The sequence below is a fragment of the Pempheris klunzingeri genome, chromosome 4, assembly GCF_042242105.1.
Source record: "Pempheris klunzingeri isolate RE-2024b chromosome 4, fPemKlu1.hap1, whole genome shotgun sequence".
In the NCBI taxonomy this organism is placed as follows: domain Eukaryota; kingdom Metazoa; phylum Chordata; class Actinopteri; order Acropomatiformes; family Pempheridae; genus Pempheris; species Pempheris klunzingeri.
The window spans coordinates 13,916,666-13,941,106 of record NC_092015.1 but is presented as its reverse complement, the minus strand read 5'-3'; the positions used below and the strand labels follow the sequence as shown (position 1 = coordinate 13,941,106).

The 24,441-nt window shown below is 41.5% G+C and overlaps 3 protein-coding genes, 1 long non-coding RNA gene and 2 other non-coding genes across 7 annotated transcripts; 4 read left to right on the top strand and 2 right to left on the bottom strand.

Annotated features, from left to right (window-relative positions):
* Positions 1–2,727: 2,727 nt before the first annotated feature.
* nipsnap2 (nipsnap homolog 2) lies at positions 2,728–9,637 on the top strand. Its single transcript, XM_070828962.1, has 10 exons — positions 2,728–2,838; positions 3,517–3,656; positions 3,764–3,809; positions 4,186–4,280; positions 4,978–5,048; positions 5,174–5,314; positions 6,589–6,620; positions 7,913–8,007; positions 8,335–8,418; positions 8,591–9,637. The coding sequence occupies exons 1-10, from the start codon at positions 2,747–2,749 to the stop codon at positions 8,653–8,655; spliced, it is 861 nt and encodes a 286-aa protein (XP_070685063.1). The 5' UTR covers positions 2,728–2,746; the 3' UTR covers positions 8,656–9,637.
* Positions 9,638–9,639: 2 nt separating this feature from the next.
* psph (phosphoserine phosphatase) lies at positions 9,640–12,456 on the bottom strand. The gene is made up of 6 exons (XM_070828963.1): positions 12,392–12,456; positions 11,546–11,689; positions 11,275–11,409; positions 10,621–10,766; positions 10,304–10,452; positions 9,640–10,190 (listed from the first exon to the last, which is right to left on the bottom strand). The coding sequence occupies exons 2-6, from the start codon at positions 11,686–11,688 to the stop codon at positions 10,080–10,082; spliced, it is 684 nt and encodes a 227-aa protein (XP_070685064.1). The 5' UTR covers position 11,689; positions 12,392–12,456; the 3' UTR covers positions 9,640–10,079.
* Positions 12,457–14,362: 1,906 nt separating this feature from the next.
* On the top strand, positions 14,363–15,799 carry LOC139200404 (uncharacterized). 2 transcript variants are annotated; one of them, XR_011584170.1, is made up of 4 exons: positions 14,363–14,536; positions 14,770–14,854; positions 15,332–15,376; positions 15,656–15,799. It is a non-coding gene; the product is annotated as an uncharacterized lncRNA (long non-coding RNA). The 2 variants fall into 2 exon arrangements; XR_011584169.1 differs by having other exon boundaries at positions 15,332–15,799.
* On the top strand, positions 15,055–15,192 carry LOC139200708 (small nucleolar RNA SNORA15). Its single transcript, XR_011584254.1, has one exon. It is a non-coding gene; the product is annotated as a small nucleolar RNA SNORA15 (small nucleolar RNA).
* Positions 15,436–15,572, top strand: LOC139200709 (small nucleolar RNA SNORA15). Its single transcript, XR_011584255.1, has one exon. It is a non-coding gene; the product is annotated as a small nucleolar RNA SNORA15 (small nucleolar RNA).
* Positions 15,800–15,938: 139 nt separating the features above from the next.
* phkg1a (phosphorylase kinase, gamma 1a (muscle)) lies at positions 15,939–24,337 on the bottom strand. The gene is made up of 10 exons (XM_070829697.1): positions 24,034–24,337; positions 22,044–22,171; positions 20,714–20,892; positions 20,328–20,382; positions 20,156–20,221; positions 19,911–20,074; positions 18,241–18,331; positions 17,884–18,037; positions 17,574–17,699; positions 15,939–17,020 (listed from the first exon to the last, which is right to left on the bottom strand). Exons 2-10 carry the CDS (start codon positions 22,124–22,126, stop codon positions 16,754–16,756), a joined length of 1,185 nt encoding a protein of 394 aa, XP_070685798.1. The 5' UTR covers positions 22,127–22,171; positions 24,034–24,337; the 3' UTR covers positions 15,939–16,753.
* Between the last annotated feature and the right edge of the window lie 104 nt (positions 24,338–24,441).

Below are 24,441 nucleotides of genomic sequence, written 5' to 3'. Positions count from 1 at the left end.
GGTGAAAATTAAGTAAATATTTCCGACCCAACATCAACCGGCTTGATAAATTTCTTAAATAAAAGAGCGAAATTCCAGTGGATACGATCATACTTTGAATTCCCAGACATATCCACATTTTGCCTTTTGTAATTCAAAAATGTTTCACCGAGGAAACACTCCCTCATGATTCATGTCTTTGAACTTAAAACAAATCCCTCCATAATTTCTGAATTCCTCTGGTGGTAAGTAGTCTCTCTCCTAAAGCCAAGTAATCTTCGGCAATATGGTCCCCGTTAGCTTCATAGTCGCTCTGTCAAATAATAAATCAATCTCAACTGGTACTGAATTCCTCCATCGTTGCAACCCCATCACCCTCTCCATCATCCATGAGAAACTGGATCCTACAGTCTGGACTTGCTCTTCCTGAAGGCCATGCAACACACAGAGATCCACTGCATCCATTACTCACAGCATATGAAGAATATAAGAACCTAATTTCCCCCAAAAGAATAATTTTGTCTTTATATTTTCACCCCCCACATGTTGTAGAAATGATCACTGGTGAGTTATAGATGGATGTGAGCAGCGGCGTGCCCATTGCTGAGGTTAATGCTCCTCATAATGTTGATCGAGCTGGACAGAGGTGGCCTAAAATCACTGTTGATGGTCTGTGGATTAGACTGTAGCGCCCCCACCTGTTCAGCTGGTGTAGTAGCTGCAATGATATGTGACGTATTTGACCCCCAAGCATCTTTGTTCTCACTTTTATCATCTGAAACTATTAATATTCTTCTATAAAAGCACCATTACATTTGAAAATCATGTTATAAAATTCATGTTATGCTGCTATTGTTCCATTTCTCAATGTCGCGAAGCTTCATACTGCTGATGTGTATTCAAAGACACAGTTATATCAAAATATGTTGTACTGTATTTTTAATAAGGTTGACAGAGGGGGGATTCCCACCTGTCTCCATATCTAGCGTCCCCACATCTGCCAGAGACCCTGATTTAGTGCCAGCTGAGGATAATTTTACTGTTGGATATTAAGCACCACAGACACACACTGAGAGGCAACAGTGTGTGAGACATCAAGAAACAATAGGCCTTTATCACCACAGACAGTCTGACACAGATGGCACAGGTGTAATTATTAACCGTCATACAGACTGCGTTCAGTCAGGTGTCCTGGCACCATGGCCTGTTCTGCTGGCTCTTTGGCATGGCTTTATGAATCATATAGATAAAACAGAGACATTGTTATTTTTTATTAAATTCACCTGCTGTGACAGTCAAAATGTACACCGTTCTTCACCAACGACATGAAAGAAGTCTCTTCCATCATTAACAATAGATGCTACCCCAGTTATGAAGTACTGTCCTGATGTCAGAAAACAACGATAAAGTAGAAACTGAGTCCATTAAACAGTTATTCACTGGCTGTTCACGCTTTGAACAGTTCCACTAACTGCAGGAGGTGAGCTGGAGTTGGGTCTTCACATTATTCTCAATGTATTGTGTGTGTGCATGTCTTGATTTCTCAACCAATATAATAAGGTTATAATGTTTTATGTGCCACAGCATACAGATGTCTGTCGGAGAACTTAGAAAAGATACTTGGAAAGATAGGCTGTCAAAGATACTTGAGTTCTCTCAAAACCAAGATAAGGTCTCATAAGGTTTCAGAAACCAGGATAAGTTGTTTAGATGTGCAAAAAATAACCAGGATAGTCCAAAAACCCAATTATGACCAGCATATAATGCACATGTAAATACATTAACATATATACCAATGTTTTTTTGTTATAGCCCTGTCCTGAGTATGATTTAAAACAGGGTAAGACTCAAAATCAGCATTATAGTGCACATGCAAATGCAGTCATTGTCACACTGGTCACGGTTTACAGAGGCCATTGAAGATATTATAGGCCTTTTTCACGCTGGACATTTTGACTTGTCATAGTAGGAAAAGCACAGGTGTAAATAATCAAACGAATCTGGGCTGGATTCCAGTTAACTGCTTTAGTTTCTGGGTACTGGCATTGTGCATGCTGGTTTATTGTCATGACTTACTGGGACAGAGCCATCGTTAATGTTTGCAGTAAAACCTGAACTTTTCCTACTATGACAAGTAAAAATACCTCTCACCAACCCCTTTTTTAAAAAACTTTCTTTGTTCCTTTGTTTATTTATACAACATCAACATTTACTTATTTCTTTTAATAATTATATTTTTCCTCTCTCTTACACATAGATAGATAGATAGATAGATAGATAGATAGATAGATAGATAGATAGATAGATAGATAGATAGATAGATAGATAGATAGATAGATAGATAGATAGATATCTGGTATTCACATGACATGACTTAAGACTTAATATTGAACATATTGATACTGAAATTTCTCATCCACACATCCAAATGGAGACAAATGGACAGTGAGACCCCTTTGCTCTGTCCTCAAAAGAGGCCTGAAGCCAAATAAAAAAGGAAACGTGCAAAGTCTCTCCTCAGAGCTTATGGAGAACTGAAAATATTTAAATATTTGATCACCTCTAGTGTAAATATAGCAGATTACAGGCTTATTGTTTTTATCTTATTAAAAAGAATTAAAATGACTGAATCATTTAATGTAAATTAAACCAGACTGTCCTTCCTCTGGTGCATACATGTGGCTGTGTCCTGGAGCTCAGAGGTGGGTGCTGCCCCCTGGTGCTCAGAGGTGCTAACAGCGCTCTGTTTGCACTGGCGCAGGCGAAGATGGCGACCGGAGTCCTTCACAGAGTCAGCGGTGGCCTGGGTCGGGCTACAGGCCGGGCCCAGGCGGCCGGACAGCAGGTCGTGTGGAGCAGGTGGGGCCGTGGTCCGTGTGGGTGTCCGGTGGTCTTGTCTGCGGTGTTTGTGGTCGGCTGTCTGGGTTTTATTTCACTGTGTTTCCCGCAGTGGCCACGAAGAGCCACGGGCATGCTAGCCCGTTAACTGCTAGCCAGCCCCCAGTGGCCTTCAGCTCAAACTTACAGGAAAACTACAACTTAAAAACGCTTCATTACGGGATGTTTAACACGAGAGCTGCGTGTATTTGCTGGGGAAGCTGAAAAAAATCAAAGTTTCTGTCATCTTTTGTCACTGAGCGTCTCAGATGTTCAAGGTCAATTTGGTACTTTATTGTGAAATCTGGTTTATCTGCTTATATCTCACACATAGCATGTATTTCTGATAGACAGGCCGCGCACTGTTGGATACTTGCTGTTCTATATGGTGTCGCAGACATTATTATTATTATTATAACGATGTGTATACACATGCATCAGGGAGGCTGACATGTCAAACCCAGTGTGTGTTTTGACTCGGGTGTCGTTAAATCTTACCCAACAACAAGCATAAACATGCAATTCTGTGTTTCTATCAATGAATCAATAGGTTTGTGTGAGTGCAAATCCAATCAGGTATCTAGTCTTGTTCATATATTTGCACTGGTCGCCAAATAATCTGCCCATTTGTTGTTCATGGTGACTCATCTGTGGCTGCAGGGGGTTTGCAGCATCAGGCAGCAGAAACAGAGAGGACAGCTGGTTCAAGTCGCTGTTTGTGAGGAAAGTTGATCCCAGGAAAGACGCACACTCCAACCTACTGACCAAAAATGAGGAAAGTAACCTGTACAAAATTCAGTGTAAGTCCACAATATTTGTACTTGAAACGAAACCATTTATCCAAAAGTATTGATGAGGTTTTGTGCCTGTGTTTTTTTTTTTTTTTAAAGTATGATTCTCTTTTCAGTCCACAATGTCAAGCCAGAGTGCCTGGATTCATACAACAAACTCTGGTGAGTGTTATTTCACATTACTGTCCTATAATGTGAGCAGCAGCAGTAGTAGTAGTAGTATGAGACCGGGACGACCTACTACACTGTTGTGCCATGCTGAGTGAAAAAAATTCTCAGCGATCTATTCCTGTGAGGTGATTGATGACCTTGCATGACTTCAGACCTTCACAGACTGACTTTTCTCATACCGAAGAGGACTGGAGGCCTTCTGCTTGTAGTTCAGGACTAATTTGAGCCCTGCAACATAAGACAGAAGACACGTGACTAGAAAACGTGTGGTGGTTATTTGGATTTTGTTGTCTCGAGGTGAATTTACTTAAATGCTGATGTGAAATGAAGTTTGGTGGTTCAGTTTGGCGTTTCTCATTCATCACAGTGAGGATGTTTTGCCCTCCATCCATGCTGATAAGTACTACCCCTGTGAGCTGGTGGGCACCTGGAATACCTGGTATGGAGAACAGGACCAGGCTGGTAGGATTACTAATATCAACACATGTGAATCTGCAGTGTAACATGCCTGTGGTCCGCACAGTTTGCAAATCAGCACACGTTTTACTCCATATCCTACTCATCATACTCATGCTGGTATAGCACTAAAGATCAGTGATATACAGGGAATCCACTTCATCCAGAGTGGACCAAACTTGTATGCAGGTATCCTGTCAAAGGGTTTGTTAAACCTAGAGAAGCTATAGAAGTATATAGCTATATACTTCTTCTTCATATGAGTATTCCTGTTTTCTAGGATCAGTATTTCTTATATTTCTCATTACTCAACTACCACTACCACTACTATCAAGCTGCATTAATTGTTGCCTAGTTGTATGTTGAAATACTGAATTAATGGCCTGATAGTTAAACAAAGTTAAAACAAACAGACGTATCTATTATGTCTGATATCCATAAAAAAGCCTAATATAATCTGTGCAGACTAATGAACAGTTGCCAGCTAATGATCTCAAATTATCAGTATGTACTTTATTGTGTTTTTAAAATCCATTGGACTTTTTTACAAAGGACATTTCTGCCCATTCAGAAAGGGAGAAGACTTTTGCCTGCAGGAATGTTTTTTATCTTATTATTTAATGATCCCACTTTGGATTAATTGACCTTTCTGTATTTTGTGTGACTTTACATCTATAGTTATGTTGTTTTTTTTCCCCCCCAGTTCATCTGTGGCGTTACAGAGGTGGATACCCGGCTCTAACAGAGGTGATGAACAAGCTCAAGCAGAACCAGGTGAAGACTCCTTCAGATGCATCTTGTTTGCATCACCCCTGTTTAGTGCCTTGATACAGTGCTAATAGCAGAGAACGGCCATCAGTCGAAGTAAAGCTTATTGATTGGCGTCTGTCCTTTGGCAGGATTTCACAGCGTACAGGAAGGAGCGGGGTAAGATGCTGATGTCTCGCAGAAACCAGCTCCTGCTGGAGTTCAGCTTCTGGAACGAGCCCGTACCCAGAGAGGGCCCCAACATCTACGAGCTCAGATCCTACCAGCTCCGAGTGAGTGACAGACCAGAGAGTTCATGTCATCATCAGCAGTCGTGTAGATGTTTGTGATTAAGTGAGCTCAGCCCATAATGTGTGACGATGATACCTCTGCTTCGCCAAACATAATCAGCTCTTAACTATCCAAATATTTACTAAACTTGAATGGGTGTAACAGCTTACATTGAGTTAATCGCTCCTTCTTTTTAAGTCAGGTCAAGTTGATCTTATTTGTACAGCCCAGAATAAAGGCTAAACAACACCCCTCACACTATAATAGGGGGGTGCGTCGGGCAGAGCAACTGAAGGGTGATCCCTCCTACAGGGACAGATGTTCAGTACAGTGGTTGGTGTGTGTAGTCTTTTTAGAAAGAAGCCCTGCATTGGTTGGCCATCATTACAGTTCACATGCAGGGCCTGTTCCCTGACACACTGTCTGATGTCTGATGACGAACCAATTCATTCAAATGTAAATGACAGGAGTATGCACATAAAAAGTGTGTTTTGTGAAGAGCAAAGTTGACCGATGTCTGACTTTTTGCGTCATCACAGCTCCACACGGCTGTGCATTAGGAGCGAGCACCCAGTACAAGTAAAAACAGCAGAAAGGGACAGCGTTACTCTTTCACTTTTCCTGGCTCACATTTTCCCATTTAAACCCAATGATCCCCCGGTCACATGCTTCGCCTGTGTGACCTCTAAATTACCTCCGCCCACACAAAACTACTGTCGTCTTCAGCATTAAGGAGGGGAGTGGTGCTTCGACAGGCACCATTCGTGCTCTTTCTTGCACTGGCTCACTCCATAAATAGTGTTAACAATTTGTATCTACGTATGGACGTATGATTGTAGCCTGGATCAAAGGTTAAATTGAAAGCGGCCCTGGTCGTGGATAATGCTCAATACACGTCACGCCATCTCCTGCAGATTAAGTCGTTCTTTCTAATCTGAAAGGAAAAAGCTGTCTGTAGATCAGCGCTCCCTCTGACACGTGATGAATGCAAGCTATTATCCCTCATCACAGACTGAGATTACATTTTAGAAACAACAGGGCGGTTGTTGTCTTAAGCACCGGAGAATGATTGAAGAAGCCTATGGGTGTAGCTGTTATTGCAGCTTATCTTCACATTGACAAAATACCTGCATTACGTCTTCGCCATTTATTTGTGTCAACGTGTTTACTCTGGAAAGAGGAGGAAGAACGCGTGAGACACATTTGTAGTTTGGAAAGATCTGAATTATATGTTTTTTTTACTGTAATAAAAATTATTGTGCTTTCTTTCCTCCAGCCAGGGACCATGATCGAGTGGGGTAATTACTGGTAAGGCGGCCGAATTCATTTGATTCACTGAACTGTAGTTACAGAACGGTTGCACTACATGAGACCTTCCTCGTCACGCTGTCATTAACAGGAGCGATTCCTCAGAGAAACACTATTTTTAAACTGCACTGCCATGCTCTCAAGCCAAGATTCAAATTCACAGTGGAAGATTATGTACACTACAAGCGTGCAAGAGGGAAGGAAGGAAAGATCCACTTGTGCAGCGCAGTTGATTACAATTGATTTAAACGGAGACGTGAGCTTTCTGCACACGCCTTAGTATTGTTTTTTCTTTTCTTCCTCTGATTGGATGGTTCGTCTTTCTGCTCTATTGACCTCTTTTTTTTTTCCCTGTTTGCTGAATGCACCAGATCACATATCACAACTTGTTTTGCAACTCGGTCTGTGACGTTAGATCAAAAGATTACTTTCTCTTTGCCTCGGTGGCCGTTGCACTGTCAACTTTTCCGTATCTTTTTCCAGTTAACACATTTGTGGTAATTTTACTGTTATGTGCTTGATTTTATATGTAAATATAACTTAAAACAGTTCATCCAGGCTCCACATTTCCTTTCTTTCTAACAGAGCAGACATTATTTAAATAATTATAGGAAAAACAAAAAATGATGAAAAGCCCATGCAAGGACAAGGTTATTTTTCCTAAAGCTACTATTCTGTTCTCATGTTTGTGTTTGTATCCACTTAAACCAGACGTTATATGAACAACCCTCTGAAGTCGGGCACATCATGCCAGCAAAGCAATTTAAATACTAAAAAAAATCATTTTTGTAGGCGAGACTCAAACTTCTTCAAGTTACAGCAACACAAAGAGCTGAGGCTTTGTAGTTTTCTATCCAAACTGGGATTATGGTTTGAATAAGTGCTTGTTTGCTTTCGGGGGGAAACATGACGGATTTAAAACATTTCTCTCACATCAGCCCTCTCATCTCACATGGACTTGGCCAGTGTTAAGATTCATAAACATCTATACAGGAAGCAATGGCATCACATCTTATGGTTGGATGTGATGTTGCATTGGATAATCGGAGCTATGGAAGACTTTTGTCGTCCATCTTGTGCTAAGAAAACCAACTAAATCCAATTGTGTAAATTAAAAACGATCCAGAATAAATCCACAGATTATGTTGAAGTCCTTGTTTGAAGACTGGTCAGGTCTGTGTGTGTGTGCATGTGTGGTTTTGTATTTCCGCGCAGGCCTAGTGTAGTTATGCCAGACGAAGCCCTTGGTGTTTCTTGGCCTGAGTTGTGACTGAAGTCCTTCTTGTCTGCAGGGCCAGAGCCATTGGATACCGCCAGCACAACAGAGAAGCTGTGGGAGGGTTTTTCTCACAGATCGGAGACCTCTATATGGTTCATCACCTCTGGGGTATGGACAAATACCAGCATTATGCAAAATTACACCATCATAGTGCTACCATGTAGATAATCACAATAGTCTAGTCGACAGTTTAGATCACAGAGGATTTGTTGCTTTTCTTTGTTCCATATTGTTGTAAATGTATTACGGTTTTGGACTTTGGATCACACCTTTATTCTTTAGGGTGATGAGACTGCCTCATGTTTGGAGCTGCAAAGTAATAATCACGACTTCAGTGATTAATGTGTTAATCAAAAAGTAGCTACCAGGTTAATTGATAATGAAAATAACTTTGCTTTAAGCAGTGCTGTAATGTGTTTGGTTTGTCACTGGCAGCTTACAAAGACCTTCAGTCCAGGGAAGACACGAGGAACGGCGCCTGGCAGCAGGAGGGCTGGGACGAGGTGGTGTATTACACAGGTGAGCAAAGGAAAATCCTTTTATTATCTAAATGGTGATAAACTCATAGCTGTTTGTTTCTTGAGTAACAACATATATGGAGCTTTTTAGAGCGTTGATCAATAACAGACTTTAAACTATGAGGACACACCGAATCAGCTCCAAATCTTCGCTGTGTCCCGTCTCTCTCCAGTTCCTCTGATTCAGCATATGGATTCCAGGATTATGATCCCGACGAAGGCTTCCCCGCTGCAGTGAAACAATTGACGAACTGGAAGCTGAAATCAAGTGGCACCCTATCGAATGTTACATCCATCCAGATCATCATTATCATGGTTTCAAACCTCCCGTCAGTGCTGCCAAACAACATCCCCTCTCTGTTTTTGTCTTTGCTTTATTACATCGAGATGTCACCAGGACAGAAACGATGCCTGCCATGTATGTAATATTAAAATAGTCTCAACCACTCACGGCCCCTCACGACACTCCTTTTGGTTTTTTTTTTTTTGCTCCGGGGCAGGATGAGTAAATTTGTCCAATTTAAACCTCCTGATGGTTTTAATGTCCAACGTCTCGTGCCGCATTAAAACTGGTCCACGACGAGAGCTCTTCTCTAAGTTTAGAACCAACCAAAGTTACTTGAAAAAGACAAGCAGCTGTATGGTGTTAAAGTGCGAGGATGGACGGGGGAACAGTACTGCTGAAGCTCTCTGCACAATGCAGTAGCTATTTATTTATTTAATGTAAATTTGGAAGAGATATGCTTGAAGTGGCACTTGGACGTAAGCCATGCTATTGCTGAGCGAATGAGAGAAAAGCTCTCTGTTCATGAAAACTGATTCTTTTTGCAAACTCCTCCTCTCAGTTGCTTCTTCTCGGTGTTCCTAGGTCACGGTGATGTTAATGTTTCAAGGTGCTGTGTTTGTATCAATGGCTTCTTCTATTTTGTTTTTTCCTCTTGTGAAGACAGCATGCCTGGTTTTAAAAACGGTTTTTAACCAACGTGTTTTTGAAGGGGGCATAATTATCATGTTTGATAACATTTGTTTCCAGAGTTTATCTATCAGTGGCTGAGTGAATCTGGCACCCAGTGGGCAGTCATGCTGCCATATATTGTAATATCAGATTTTATTGTGAAAAGGAAGCATGTTTATCCGGTCTTTTTGTCCCTCGGTTCATAGGGGGCGGTGTAGAGGGAAGGACAAGAACGCCAACACAGATTAAAGCAGTTCAAACAAGATCTTTGGCCCCATGTTCTGGTGTTTAATGCCGACGTTCTTCACAGGACCGAAGACACCACACTCACCAACATGTCTGATTACAGCTCTTAGTATCCATACACAATTAAAACATTACTATTGCTCATTGCACATGATATAAGATGCACGCGTTTTGATAGCTTAGCTAAATTCTTGATGCAAAAAGTGCAAAAACACTAAAATGATTTTAACCTCCACATAGACAGTGATTGGTTATTCAGTTAGTATACTTTAGTATAAAAAATCACCAGGGCAACATGCCCATGACGGTAAAATTGGTCTCACTAGTGTAAACATTTTCATTCATTATAAAAACCTATTAAAAGTCTAAGGAAAATGTGCACTGGAGGAAACCATCGAGAGGCACACCCTTAGGTGCAAATATAAAATGTTAAAATTAGTCACAGAATTCATTTAGCACCTTTAAATCTTTTCAAGTTCCTTTAGCAGCTCCCCGAAGCTTGTCACGTACCACGAGGACCTCTCCTTAACCTGCGGTCTGACGACGTTCCCACCAAATCCAATGAAGGCACTCTGAGGGAGAAGGAGATAAAACTACTGTGATTTACAGAATACTTAACAACTGCCTCTCAAACACGCAACCGAAAACCGTGGAGAGAGTTTTTGAAGACAATGTGAACACTTACAGCAGGAGGACACGCCTCGAGATCAGTCGCTCCATCTCCGATCATCACCACGGTCTCGAGGCCGTATTGTTCCTTCAGCATGCTGATAACCTTTCCTTTTCCGCCGCTCTCCGCTGTGGGCTGGCTCTCATCAAAGCCAGCGTATTCTCCTGGAAAACACAAATATTTCATTTAGAAATTTGGACCAACCTTCAAACAGGTTGTGTCACGTAAAATAAAGGAAAACATTTGATTCAGACACACACACACACACACACACACACACACACACACGGTGGTCCACTATGATGAAAACAGAGAGAAGTCCCAAACGTTACCATTGAAGTAGAACTTGAGCCTGTTGGCGTAGACGTGATGCAGAGGAATGCTGAGCTGAGCGGCCACATGTTCAACAATGCAGCGGAAGCCGCCTGAGATGAGGAACACCTTTATGTTGAGCCGGTGTAGGCGGTCCACAAGATCCCTGGATGAAGACAAATGGCCTTTTAGCAGTTTTTACTTACATTTTTGTGTAGAGAGAACTGGTCAAATCTCATTTGGACCGATGGACCTCATGTATCAGCAACGGAAAGGTGGTTTTGCACATGAACTACACACACAAACCAACGTTACTGTTGGTTTTTCATTCGCTTTTCTTCTTTCTCACTTAGTTTTTAAAGCATGTTTGCTAGTTAAGTTGGATTTTTCCAAAAACGTTTAGCTTTTATTTTCATTAGTTTGTGTTTGTGACACAAAGTATTTTTCAGGGATGAGATTTAAAAAAGTCTGAGAAAGTAATCAGAAAAAGAGACACTTTCTGTATAATTTTTTAAAAAGTTTTTTAAGTTTGTAAAACATTACAGTTTCAGTTGTCGTTTATTTTTTACTTTTATGTCAGTTAATGAAAATAAGTTTTTCATGTGGTTTTCATAATTGCATTAGTTTCTGTTTCTGTACTGAGAAGAATATAAGTGACTGACTGTAATCCTCACCTGATACCTGGAGTCAGCTGAGGTGGGTGGTCCGTTATCAGTTTGTTCACTTGTTCTCTGGAGCATCGAATGATGGAGAGACGCTCGGTCAGGGCTGTTTTAAATGTCATTGAGCCGCCCATGGCTTTGCGAGTCCTGAAATGTGAGAAAAGCTAAAGATGGCATCATATTTTAAACAAATCCGGTGTTGACATCAAAACAGAAGCGTGCTGTTTGGCAAATGTTTTTTTTTGCTATCTTAATGTGACGTTGACAGCATTTACACACATACATTTCAGTGACTGCATCCCCAACGCCACAAAACTTGGCAAGTTCATCTATGCCTTCTTCTTTGATAACTGTGCTGTCCACATCGAAACACACAGCCTCCGCTCTCCGGAAGAGCTCCTTTGTCTGGGAAATAGTTGCCATCATGCTGGAAAAAGAGAAATACACAGTAAGTATACACTTCAAAAAGGTGACATAGATTTCAGGCAATATTAGGAGGTCCTATGAGAGTTAATCTGAGCTGGATCCCGAGCTTAATTTGTTGGTTTAAAGTGGGGTCTGTGATTTTCCCAGCTGCTGCCTGGATTCATTGTGTGACTAAGCCCTGCATGCAGTGGATGTCTTCAACCCAGCGAAGCAGCAAATTCATCCATTGACTGAAATACCTATGTGCAATCGTTTCTGCATCGACGGAGCTCCCCTCCACGCCGGTAGTATGAGCCAGAAAAATGCGTTACATAAAGCCTGCCAAAAACACCCAGAAGAGAGGCCGTGAATGGACAGCCTCAGTCAGTATTGCGTCACCCCCTGGGAAACCACAGGGGACCCTTGATAGCAGGACCCAAAATAAACGTACTCAAGGTGAAATGCGGGTCAAACGAGACGTCTCGGCTCGTTTGGTGTACCGGCAGTAAAATAGTTAACGCTAGCTTATTGCTTCAAGTGTCTGACTCCAACATATCCTAGAAAGGATGTTAACTACCTGCCCGGTGCAGTCCTCTAAACACACTCTGTTCGACTGTCGGACCTGCGAAGCTACTCCGGCTGTAAGACCACGCTAATGTCTTTTTTTTTTTTTTTTATAAAAACACAAAGTTGTCCGAGCCGAGGCTTTGGCAGCAGGACTTACCGGTGAAGGCAGCGTTGATGAGGCACCAGCAGCAGCTCCTCCAGTGTCCGACCGCCTCACTGGGCTCACCGATGAGGAAGAGAAGTGATGAGCGCTCGACCAATCAGAGCGAAGCCGGTGAGGGACCGCCCACCGCTGGCTCTGCTCCATGACGACATCAACTTTCGACTAACGGTCAGCCAACGGCTGGCTAGCCATAGCTTAGCCTAATGAGCTACGGCTAGGCTACATTGAGTTAGCCCAAAATTAATATTATTATTATTTATCTATTAAAATGTCGGTATTGTTATTAAAGCACAAGTTTCAGCTCCAACCAAGCTGTTGGCCCCCCATAGCTCTGACTCAGGCTTGACGATAAAGGTGTATTGACTCCAAGTCTGATTTCCAAGCGAACTAGTAACTTTTCCAAGAATCGTAAACAGCTTCATCGGCCAAGTAAATGTAAACATACAAAGAGTTTGACTGCAATGCATTTATACACAGATTAAAAAAAAAAAACTATTTACATGGAAGATGTAACAAAGACATGTAAACATAACATAGATATATGTACATACATGTAGGTGAAAAATCAAATGCATATAAAATTACACATGAAAAGCAACAAATTGCAAAAACAGGGTTGGACAATTATTCAGTGGTTTTTCTTATTTTTTTTTATCATTCTATACATTGTAGATTAATAATGAAGACATCAAAACTATGAAGGAACAGATATTAAATTCTGTAGTAAACAAAAAAGTGTGAGACGGAATATGTTTTATTTTTTAGTTTCTTCAAAGTAGCCACCTTTTGCTTTGATGACAGCTTTCAATATTAATCTATTGTAGAAAATAATTAAAAAAATAAATAAATAAAGAGAAAACAATTGAAAACAATACACAATGATGCATGAACACGTTAAAACAGTATATATTCTAAACTGTGAAATGAGGGTGGATTGGAGCATGAGTCTGTCGATTGGTGTTGCGTCAGCAGTCATGTGGGCGCTGTACTGGTGAAGACTGGTAATTTACCAGTCGATGGCACCAGGTGGGAGATTGACCAGCGGACGACCCGGTGCTGACCTAGAGTAACAACTTAGAGCTCAGCACTCTTAAGACGGTGGAGAAGATTCAAGATTCCTTTATTGTCATTGCCTCATATATTGTGTTTATCACCCATGTGAGGGCATCAGTGATGTGGGTGCCTGGGAACTTGAAACTGGAGAAGGTTGTGGACAGATCCACCTGCCCCCGTCACTCTCTGAGAGACTCCCCGGTCCACACTTTGGAGTCTGAACATCAGCTCCCTCAACACAGAAGCTATGTTGTGCTATGCTATGTTCCTCCTTTTGAGGAAGTTCAACCTGCCAAAAGACGATGATGGTGCACTTCTAATCCTCCATCATCGAGTCCCTCCTCACCTCCTCCATCACCATCTGGTGCGCTGCTTCCACTGATAAAGACAAGAGCAGACTGCAGCGTAACATTCACCCTGCTGATTGGCCGAAATCTGCCATCTCTGCAGGACCTGTTCCACCTACAGCACCCTGAGGCAGGCAGCATCCATCCTGTGGGACTTTCATATAGTTTATGGCATTAACCAAAAAGACAAATGATACATTTATTTATTTATTCATTCATTCATTCATTTATTTAGTTAATTAGCATTTTTTTAAAAGTATTTAAATTCATCATCAAGTATTCGTCATACTTTCATTTTATTTGTTAGGTATAAGTTTATATAAGTTCATATAAGTTTATATGATTATTATAATGCTTATAAATTGAAACCTTTTTCGAAAGATTCGTATTAAAATCCAACCTAAAAGTAATGAACTTGTGCGTTTATTTATCTTCCAGCTCTTGTAGTTCACACTTCAGACCAGAGGGCGGCGGTAATGTGAAGCTGTTTTCAACAGGAACACAAAAAATCCTACTACAAAACGAGGAAGAAGAAGAAGGTGGTGCCTGAGGAGGCCACGAAGAAGAGCTGTGCTAACCGGACGGTGCTAACACTCTTCATTACAGTCTGTAGGTGGTGGAGAGCAGTGAGTTGATCTTCATGAACACAAAATGTAGCGGTCACCTGTCCATGTTTGCGGTAAAACGGAGCCAGGTGTCAAACCTACCAATGAAAACTGGAGGCTTCATGTCGGCACAGGTAAGTTTAGCTAGCTAGATTCAGACTGAGTTTGGCTAACATCAGGTATCAGATATGGACGTTGAAAGCACGTGGCCTGACTGAACAGCTCTAAAGGTGTGCTAAGATTGTTAGCTGTGCTGCTGTGCTTTAAACACTCAAAGGAAATAAAGATAATCTACTTTGGTGTGTTTAAGGTGTGTGTAATTCTGCTCGGGGTGATGTTAACATGCCTGTGTACATCTGTTGGACAGGGTAGAGTGGAGCAAGCAGAAGGCCTGACCTGAGTCCTCATGGAGGAGCTCCATCCTGAGACACACAGACCTCCATGCGGTAGAGGTGAGGAAGAGGAGGAGCAGATATACGCATAGTTTCGGGTCTTTGTCAGCATCTGTCGTGATTTCATTCATAAAACAAGCACTTGTCTCACCAAACGTGCTTTAGTCCACTAGTTAACACTCAGAAAACACCTGCTTGTTGGTCTTGAAACATAGAGACAACTCATCCATAACATGTATTTAAATAACATGTATTTAAATGCATGGCCGAATTCTGTCTTACTCTTGCCGTAGTAAATGCAGTCAGACACCATGCTACACTAACGTTTTCACACACTGACTCACTAACTAGATAAGAGTGTAAATGTGACTCGTTCTTAAGTCAGAGTGAATACAGAAACTTGTGGCTCCCTTAGCTGCAACAATGTGTGTATATTATCTTGCAAGGCTGCAACTATTAGTTTCTTTTTGATTATGCAGTTATATCAATTTAGATACTTTAATCAATGTATCATTTACTCTTCTCATATCGCCACAGACTGCTACGACTGACCTCCAGACTGTGGAGACAGGACGGAGGATGGTATGTGTGTACGCGCTGTTATAATTAATATTCCTCGCACTGAAAAATGTTCTGGTGAAGCATGGCCGAATTCTGTTCCAGCTGCTCTGTGGTGGATACAGTCAGACACCATGCAAAAGCCTTGTCTCATTTCTGCTGAACAATGGGATGGGTGCTTCCCTCAGCCTCGTCCAACTGCACAGGAATGAGTACAACGATACAATGTGGATGTGAAGATGCTGCTCTGCCAGAATTCATTGGTTTTGTATTGATTTTTCTTCTGTTTGCTGAATTCTGCAGGACAACCAGCGGCTGCTCCTTCACTCATGGTAAGAACATGAAGGACCACAGTGTCTAAAAGTAGCTCCAATGCTGTAAGATAATTCTGTGTAAATGAAAGACGTTATGGATGTGAATGTACCTCTTTCTTCTGTTATAATAAACCCGTGACTGTTCAAAATGGCTCTCGTGTATTCACTTTCTACATTAGGCTTAAGGTTTTTGGACAAAGGCACAGGAAAATACACTCCAGAAGTTTTTAAAATTCATAAACATCAAGAAAAGTCAGTACCCTCTGGCTTTTTAAAGTAAATACACATTTTAATAAATAAACTCATCGCATACATTTTATTTAAAGTGCTACCATCCTTCCATGAAGCTGTTACCAGTTCAGTACATCCATGCAGGTTCACTGCTTTATATTGCAGTAATAATAATATAGATTATTTCCACTCGGGCCGCTATGGCTTCATATTTTTTTAGGAAAAAAATCTCATATTGCTCCAGAGATGTCACTTACACAACCAGAAACTCTTCAATTGGTTCTGAAAATTCATTAAAATTTGAATCTAGTCTTGAACATTAAAACTTTATATTTCAAACAGTAAAATAAAAGGTGGAAAGCTTGTGTCCACGTTCAATACATGGAGATTGTTGCACAGTGTCTCTGATAACAGGAGGCTCCATTCACTTTAAACAAGCATCAAAGAAAGAAAAGCTCAATTTCCAGAAGAATCACAGTTAAGAGTGGGTTCATTTGAAATTAAATACTGTCCCAAAAATGCCATTTCAGCAGTAAATCTTTCTAGTTTAAAGTACATTTAGGATAGAAAGCCAGTAAAGTGTTGATCATGATGTCGTTTTAGCACTTTATCACTTGGCTGTTCCGTGACTGAATAAATCCTACTGTGATAACCAGAGCTGCATTTCAAAATTCATGAGCAAAGCATGCTCTCCACATTAAAGACCAACTTAAATTAACCGCGTCTGGCAGAACTCGGTTATGCTTTAACAGTTCATTTCTTTTTACGCAATGGGGAGATGTATAAAACAACCACACTGAGTAGAGATGCATCCCCATTAATCTCCGGCAGATCTGTCTGGAGGAACAGGTGCACATTACGAGATGTGGTGTGTCGGCTCATCGGCCTCGGCGGCCATCGAGAGCAGGATGGCCTTGGGAGTGTTCTCGAAAAGCGCTGCTCTGTTCTGAGTTTGTCCCTTCTTTACCCAGTGGCCGTAGATCTTGAACGCACACGCGTCGATGAGCTTGCGGATGGGCTTGACGGCGTACGGGTCGCTCTTGATCACCTCCTTGGTGACGGGCTTGGCACGGCGGTAGTTGCAGTAGATTCTCATTGTGGCGAGAACAGTCATGCAAATGACCTGAAGGAGAGAGTTTGAGAAAAGTTCACTAATGTGTCCGAGTATTAAGGCTGTATGAAATGTAGGGAAAGTGTACAGTGAATTTATTTAATAAATCTTAACCATGGTCATCATGACTCATGACACATAGATATGATACAGACTGATGTTTTTATATGTCATCCAAAACAGCTGAAATGAAATAGGATGTTAGGAAATACGTAATCAAGTGCATAAATAAATACAGGATAAAGCTGTATGTAAATAAATGAATAGGTTGTAAATTAATCTTTGGAAAGTATTTAAACTTGACTCTTAAGAGATTTATTTTACTGTGAGATTTTTTATAATGAGATTTATTTTTATCAAAAATTTCAATTATTGACCTGAAAATCTAACCAGTGTCCATGTTTGCCGTTTAGTTTGTCTTACAGGCGTGAACATATTGAAATGCACATGTTTGACACTTTGGAGGGTTGGAAATAAATCTAAATATTTATGGTAATTTGTAAGTATGTGAATGTAATTTAGAATTTGAGTAAATTTAGTCACTTAAAAATCTTTTATATCTCACCTTGAACCGCCTGTATGGCGTGAACTGCCGCACTTCATCCACCACATACTGTGAAAAGAACGAGTGGTTGAGAACGTCGGTAGCTGTGTATCGCTGCTTCGGGTCCACCACCAGCATCCGAGAGATCTGAGGAAACCACACGAAGAGTTTTAGTCATTCTTGTGTAATTAAAACTTTACCGCAACTTTAGATGTCTTAATACCACCACTACATCATCACTAGTTGTCATAGGTGTCTTTGATCAGGTGATTCTTTTATTTTTATGTAACCAAACCAGCAAAAGTAGAGGTAAAAAAAAAAAAAAGTCTACCAAATCTTTGACTGTGTCTGAGCGGTCCTCCCATTCTGGAGACGAGAAGTCGTAGCTCCCAGCCAAGATCATACGCAGCATCAGCATCTGTTTCCTGTGCCAGAAGGGTGGAGAGCCCGCAAGCAGCGTGTACATGATCACCCCTGAGCTCCATCTGCAGGATTACACCAGAAGGAAATCTCTCTTAGTGTGTTAACAGTGTGTACGTTCATTATCCTGATAATAACCTGGAAAGTATATGAGCCATAAGATAACATGAGTTTAGAGGCAAAGTAGATCGTGAATGATTGCATATAGTGAATTAAATAGAATTTTCAGTTTACGTATCTGATATTTTCTGATTCTAGTCTCACTCACATGTCCACAGCAGTACCATATCCTGCGTGCCCAGCGTCCATGGAGCACTCGATGATCTCAGGAGCGAGGTAACCAGGAGTCCCACACACCTCTGCGTTACAGACATGTCAAACTTGTTAACTTATCCACGTTTGCAAAGCATGAAAACAGTTTCACTGCTTCGGCTCCAACAGAAAATCACTGTCAGGTTTCACACGTTGGACAACAAGGATTTGTAAAACAGACTCTGTATGAAAACTATGTCTGAGTGTGGGCTTTAATCTGATGGATGGAGGGACTACTAGTGTCCACATCAGGTGTACTGATGGAATTACTTTCTGTGAACAAACACATTAGTTGGTCTTACAAAGATTACTCCAAGTAGCAGTTACTCAAAAGCAAAGTATGCAACTTATTTTAGGAGCATTTTTTGTCATATTTGTTGAAATTCTCATAACAGCCCGACAGCAAACACTAAACAAAACACTTCAAAACACAAGAAATCTGGCGTCTGGCAGTCTCAGGTCTGTAATAAGACAGTCAACCTGCCTGTACTCATTGTGCATGACCCAAGGCTTCCACAAGGCCAGGCAGACTCACTGCTAAAGCCAGCAAGCTTAAGAGTGGCAGAGAAGGTGGAGCTAAAATTTGCAGCAGTTACCCAATATAAAGCACACACCCACTGAGCCAAAGAACATGAGAGGGCCACAACTCCAGCAGTAACGCTAGTCAGGTGGTGCACGTGAATGTGTTTTGGGGGAATGACTTTGGAGGGAGGTCTGCAGGGAAGAGGTGGAATATTTTTTGTTTAGTTACTTTGAATATCTAGCTGCTCTTGCTAGTTTCTCCAATGTTACAGACCCTGGCTTTAGTTACAAAAGGTTGTGTAAAACGGCTTAAGTCACACCCTCCTGACCATAACCTCCCTAAATGAAACATTCATTTGTAAAGCAGACTTCACAAAGTTCTTTACATGGCAAAAAAATAGGGGAAATAAACTTGTGAGCTATAGAAACCTAAATGTAGGCAGTAATTCTTATCCAAGCAAAGGTAATTTATCAAATTATTAAATCACATAATGACTTATATACACTACTTAACCCACTAAAATACAATAACTACAGTACTCATAGTTACTTTCTACATCATTCACCTCACTATACATTTAGACGGAAACTTTCACATTATGTATGTGTATGTGTGTATACCATGCTGCAACAGCCTAATGGTGGTGATCTAACAAGCACATTACATATTTACAAACTGAACATAATTATATGATGATGTCCAGCTCCACCAGACATTTGACTTCCTGCTGCTGGTGATCCGATGCTCTCTGAGAGGTCTATTTGAAAGGTCAGTGTACTCTGAGCCTCTAGGACAAACAGCAAATGGACCCGAGTGTCCTGTTGCATCTTAACCTTTGCAAGGGCAGCTAAGAGAGATGGGAGCATGTTGTGCAACCAGGCCCAGATTCTCCGCCGACCACCAGCAGCTGCTCTAACTGCACCGTAGGTGGTAAACATAGAAACTTTATTAGAGCAGGACACTTAAATACCCTCAGCTGAAAATGCTGAGGTTGGAATTTCTGCTGCTGATATTGTTAGCTGCTTTCCAGACAAAGCCATCAGGGTCACGTTTGGGTGACCTAGACATAAATTTTTTTTCGTTGTGATAATGCTTCCACTGACCTTTGAGCCTCTGTCCCGGCTGGATTTGCACAGCGAAGCCAAAGTCGGTGAGTTTGATGTTCATCTGGTCATCTAAAAGGATGTTCTCTGGCTTCAGGTCCCGGTGGACGATGTTCTGGCTGTGGAGAAACTGGACCACCTCCAGCAGAGCACGCATGATCTTCCTAAAACCAACACACAGCAAACACTTAAGGTCACTTTTGTCTTAGTAAATCATCAGGCAGTGAAATAACACTCTGACTGACCTGGTTTCCTTCTCACTCAGGGTAACTTTCTCTGTGAGGTAGTCAAAAAGTTCACCCCTCTTCATCCTGGAGGAAAGAAAATGAAACAGTTAAACAGCTGCTGCTCGCTTGAGCACTTAGGTGTGAATTCCAGTTTTACAGGTGAGTTTAAATCTGCAATAGTAACACTTACAGGTCAAAAACCAGGAAGAAGAAGGCTTTGGACTCGTAGCAGTCTTTGAGCTGTACTGGAGATTAGAGCGACATTTGAGGCACATTAGGTATTTAAAGGTCCCATATTATGCAAACATGCCCTTTTCAACATAAAAATGTGTCCCCAGTGTGTCTAGAGACCCTCAAATAATGAGAAAAGACCATCTTTCACTAAATGTGTGTGAAAACACGCCGTTTAGATTGTGCTCCCTTTATGATGTCATAAGGGGATCTGTTGATCATGTTTCAGCCCACTGAAAACCTTCTGAATCCCACTTACTGTTCACCATTGTTTTTCCCTCACAAATGCCAGTTTCTGTTGTAACAACGCTGCTGATGGACACGGTTTTATTAAAATGTGCTTACTGATGTTGTCCTGCCCGCAGACTTTCTTGAGGATGTCAATCTCCTTCAGCGTCGCCGCTCTGATCTCCTCGATCTCCTGCGGGGTCATCTTGTCTGAGGGGGTGATATCGATGATCTTCACCGCGTACTCCTGAGACGTCCTCTTGTCGACGCAGCGGCGCACCACGCTGCTGATGCCCCTGAGGAAGAGAAAACATATCAGAAACACACCTGCAGCTTTGTAAGGTCACTTATTTCTTCAGAGGTTTGTGTTTGTACAGCTGAACTCAAAGAAAACATGTTTTTTATTTATTTATCTTTATCTTCAGTCAGGAATGAACTAAAAGTGTCTGAGATAACCGTTTGGTGTAATGTTCAATACTCAATTATTATTTCATCACAGGTTTCTTCATGCTCATTCCATATGCTACACTGAATACTAATCTATGGAAGACTGGCCTCATTGTCGGCTCTGCTTGTGAAATCCATTCAGAGGACAATTTAGGGGACACTACACTGACTGTCCGTCCCATTTGTGGAGCCGACTGAGCCATGCGAAGAATACCAGAGCAGCTGAACTCATTGTCCACTTCCTCTGACCTCATGACCTGCATGCGAAAAAGGGAGTGAAATTACGTAATGTAACAGAGTGCCGTCCAACCCCGGGAAGCTCTCAACACTAAACCTTTGTCCAAAACATGCTGAAGTTGATGAATGTGGCCTCTCCTGCTTACGTAACAGCAGTGCCGTCAGACAGATGGAGGGGAATGACTGAATAACAATGAGAGAGAAGCTCTGGCACAGTACGCTGACATTTTTCAGGGACTTCTGGGAATCTTCGGGGAAACCATTCGGCTTGCTTTTGTACAGTCCACACCAACAATGACAGCTGTTCCAACTGCACTCTCAATCAAGTAAAAATTACTGACATGTTGAGCTGTGTTATATTTAATTGTACTGTTTAGAACCTGTAAAAAACTGTGAATTTATAGACCACACATTTGGAAACATTTGTTTCAACAAAAACTAAAGACAAGATGTATTGTTCAAATGGTTCACAACATTTTTGGCTTGTGACTCCTTCCCTGTGTCTCCAGTCAGCTACACTTAGCTAACTACTTCCAGACCATAACATCGTATTTAAGGTAAATATACGAGGGTGGTAGCAATTGTGTCAGTAAACTCCCAACACAACAAAATTGTCCAAGAATTCACAGGAAAAAAAGGAGCAAAGATAAGAAGAATCTCATGACCCCTCAGATTTAACTTGCGACCCCTTGCTGGGGTCCCGAGCTCCAGGTTGGGAACCCCTGCTACAGGCTAATTTAAGACATGTGCTTGGTGAACTTACCTTCCCAGGATCTCCTTGGGCTCATACTTGTCGTAGAACTCCTTGGCTCCCACCCAGTCAGGGATCTCCTCCTCTTTGGTCATGGTGGCTGTGAGGCTGGTTCACCACCGAGGCTTCGCTGCAGATCGCTGACACAGACAGTTTGCCTGTCAGCGTTTGTATTGTTACATATATTATATTAACTAATTAACACTGCTGATGCATTAATGTGTAAGCAGCACTTTAATGTTGTAGCAGCCCAGCGTGAAGCTGATTTAACCTCTGAGCTGACATAGCTGATAAGTGGTTTTTAAAGTTTCTTACACCATGTGGTCTGGGTGAATATTCGATTCTGATTGGCTGCTAGGTGTCCGTTATGAAGTGATAATGAACACCTACTGAGTTCAGGTCAAACCGTCTGTTTACTTTCAAAACAATGCACTGGCATCAGTAAACAGAGCCTCTGTTTATAATTTGTTGCAGCACCTCACTAAAGTAGCTTATTTCCAACAGTGAGCTGGTCCTTCAGTGTCTCTGAACACCACAAGATGGAGACACACACGCTGCAGGAAGTAGACTGATCCCCTCTGAACTCACTGAGACTTTGATGTGATCACTCTCTGATCATGTCTTTGAACTGTTTACATTAATGATCCCCGTTCACGGGAGGAGCCTGTGATCTGGAGCCTGAAAAACTGTAACTGTGGAAAATCAGGGCAACAATCCTGTAGAGTGAACTCAAAGAAAACATGTCATCATCTCACATTCAGCTCGCAGCTTCAGGCTGCAGCCAACAGTAACATTACACACCCATTCATTTGTCTATGAAAATCTTCATATTGATTTTGGGACAGTGACATAGCTGGTTAGTCAGACTTGTTGTTAAACATACTGCGACATTGTATTTACTGTTTTTCAACCATACAGCATTATTTACGTTGAATCTTGCAAGTATAACGTTAGATTTGTGGCTAACATCTGATACAAAGGATCTATGAGCTGTGCAGACTAGAAATATCTCCCTTTGCTAACTTGTATCTATGATCTGTAGTATATACTGGAGGAGTGAACAATGTTTCCATTGCATAAGAACCTAATGGGACGGTAATAATTGATCCACGTATTAGTCAGACCCTAAGGTGTTACCGGGGAAATAGACTTCTGGCTTGTGAAAAAAATTTGGTTGCAAAATGCATGAAAACACAAATGAATGGTCTTAATTTTTTATTCTTTGGCAATTGGCCGTGGAATAAAGAGGATAATGCCCTTTGAGGAGTCCATTATCAGGAATTAATGGACTCCACGTCGTCCGTTAATTCCTGATAATGGGCACCTTACTTATTTATTCCTTACTTATTTTAAGTACAAATACCATCCATTGCTGGTTGGCAGCCTCCCTAATGCAAGGATATGCTGCTCTTCTCATGTTTATATTGCTCTAAATTTCCTATTTTAAGATTTTGGACGACCAAAATTTTTTGAAAATGTCACTATGGGTTAGTTTTTTGAACTGTGAACTTTTTTTTTGACATTTCATAGCTATGATTAATCAGTAATTGAGAAAATAAATGGCTTAACTATTGTATGCACTGTTGATTAGATTAATCTGTAACAATACATCAATACAAGGTTTGCATGTCTAATCTTTATTGGCAAAGTAGCCGGTAACTATTAACATATACAGTGGAGTACAAAGTACAGTGTTTTCCTCTGTAATACCATGGAGTAGAAGTATAAAGGAGCTTAAAATGGAAGTACAGAAGTGCTTGGAAATTGTAATCGAGTACTTGTTCCAGGTAGATATGTAGTCAGCTGCCTCACTGATGTCACTTGTAACAGGATCTAATAATCGAACCAACAATCAGCTCTCGTCCCAAACTTAATATCATGCCCGACATATCACAGGCGGTCCGCTTAGACACCAAAATGCCAGCCTGGGTGCACTGGATCGCCTCTCATCCTGTCTCTATTTGACCTCCAGTAAAGTAAAAACATTAAAGAAACCTCTCACCGTGTCCCGTGCCGGTCAGTCCCTGCTGGAAAGTCTCTCCATCTTTTATAACCACGAGTGTTGGAGGGCGAACAAAGAGGTCCCGTCAGACTCTGGCGCTGTCGCGGCTTTGTGGGGCTGCTTCCATCGCAAAGGGTGAGCCTTAATGTCAGATGCCAAAAATAAATTGTTGCTTCCACAGCAGCAGCAGCAGCAGACTGTGAACGCGTGTCCGCACAAAAACCAGATCCATGAAATAACACCCTGCAGCGGCTCCTGCTCTGCAGAGACGGAGCTGCTCTGCTCTACAACACCGACATTATTCACCATGAAGCGTTGAAGCGTTGAGCTGAGGGTTTGCAGCGAGGCTGGAGTGACATGACAGGTGCTGGACCCTTGTGGTGCCCCTGCTATGTGGCTCTTATATTC

Excerpts from the sequence above, each read along its gene's own strand:
- phkg1a (XM_070829697.1), bottom strand. The coding sequence starts at position 22,126 with ATGACCAAAGAGGAGGAGATCCCTGACTGGGTGGGAGCCAAGGAGTTC. Across the intron at positions 20,222-20,327 it reads TTCTTCCTGGTTTTTGACCT|GATGAAGAGGGGTGAACTTT; the intron begins GTAAGTGTTACT and ends TCTTTCCTCCAG. Across the intron at positions 20,075-20,155 it reads CTGAGTGAGAAGGAAACCAG|GAAGATCATGCGTGCTCTGC; the intron begins GTCAGTCAGAGT and ends TGTTGGTTTTAG.
- nipsnap2 (XM_070828962.1), top strand. The coding sequence starts at position 2,747 with ATGGCGACCGGAGTCCTTCACAGAGTCAGCGGTGGCCTGGGTCGGGCT. Across the intron at positions 5,315-6,588 it reads TCAGATCCTACCAGCTCCGA|CCAGGGACCATGATCGAGTG; the intron begins GTGAGTGACAGA and ends TCTTTCCTCCAG. Across the intron at positions 8,419-8,590 it reads CGAGGTGGTGTATTACACAG|TTCCTCTGATTCAGCATATG; the intron begins GTGAGCAAAGGA and ends GTCTCTCTCCAG.
- psph (XM_070828963.1), bottom strand. The coding sequence starts at position 11,688 with ATGATGGCAACTATTTCCCAGACAAAGGAGCTCTTCCGGAGAGCGGAG. Across the intron at positions 11,410-11,545 it reads GGGGATGCAGTCACTGAAAT|GACTCGCAAAGCCATGGGCG; the intron begins GTATGTGTGTAA and ends CTCACATTTCAG. Across the intron at positions 10,767-11,274 it reads CAGCTGACTCCAGGTATCAG|GGATCTTGTGGACCGCCTAC; the intron begins GTGAGGATTACA and ends GTCTTCATCCAG.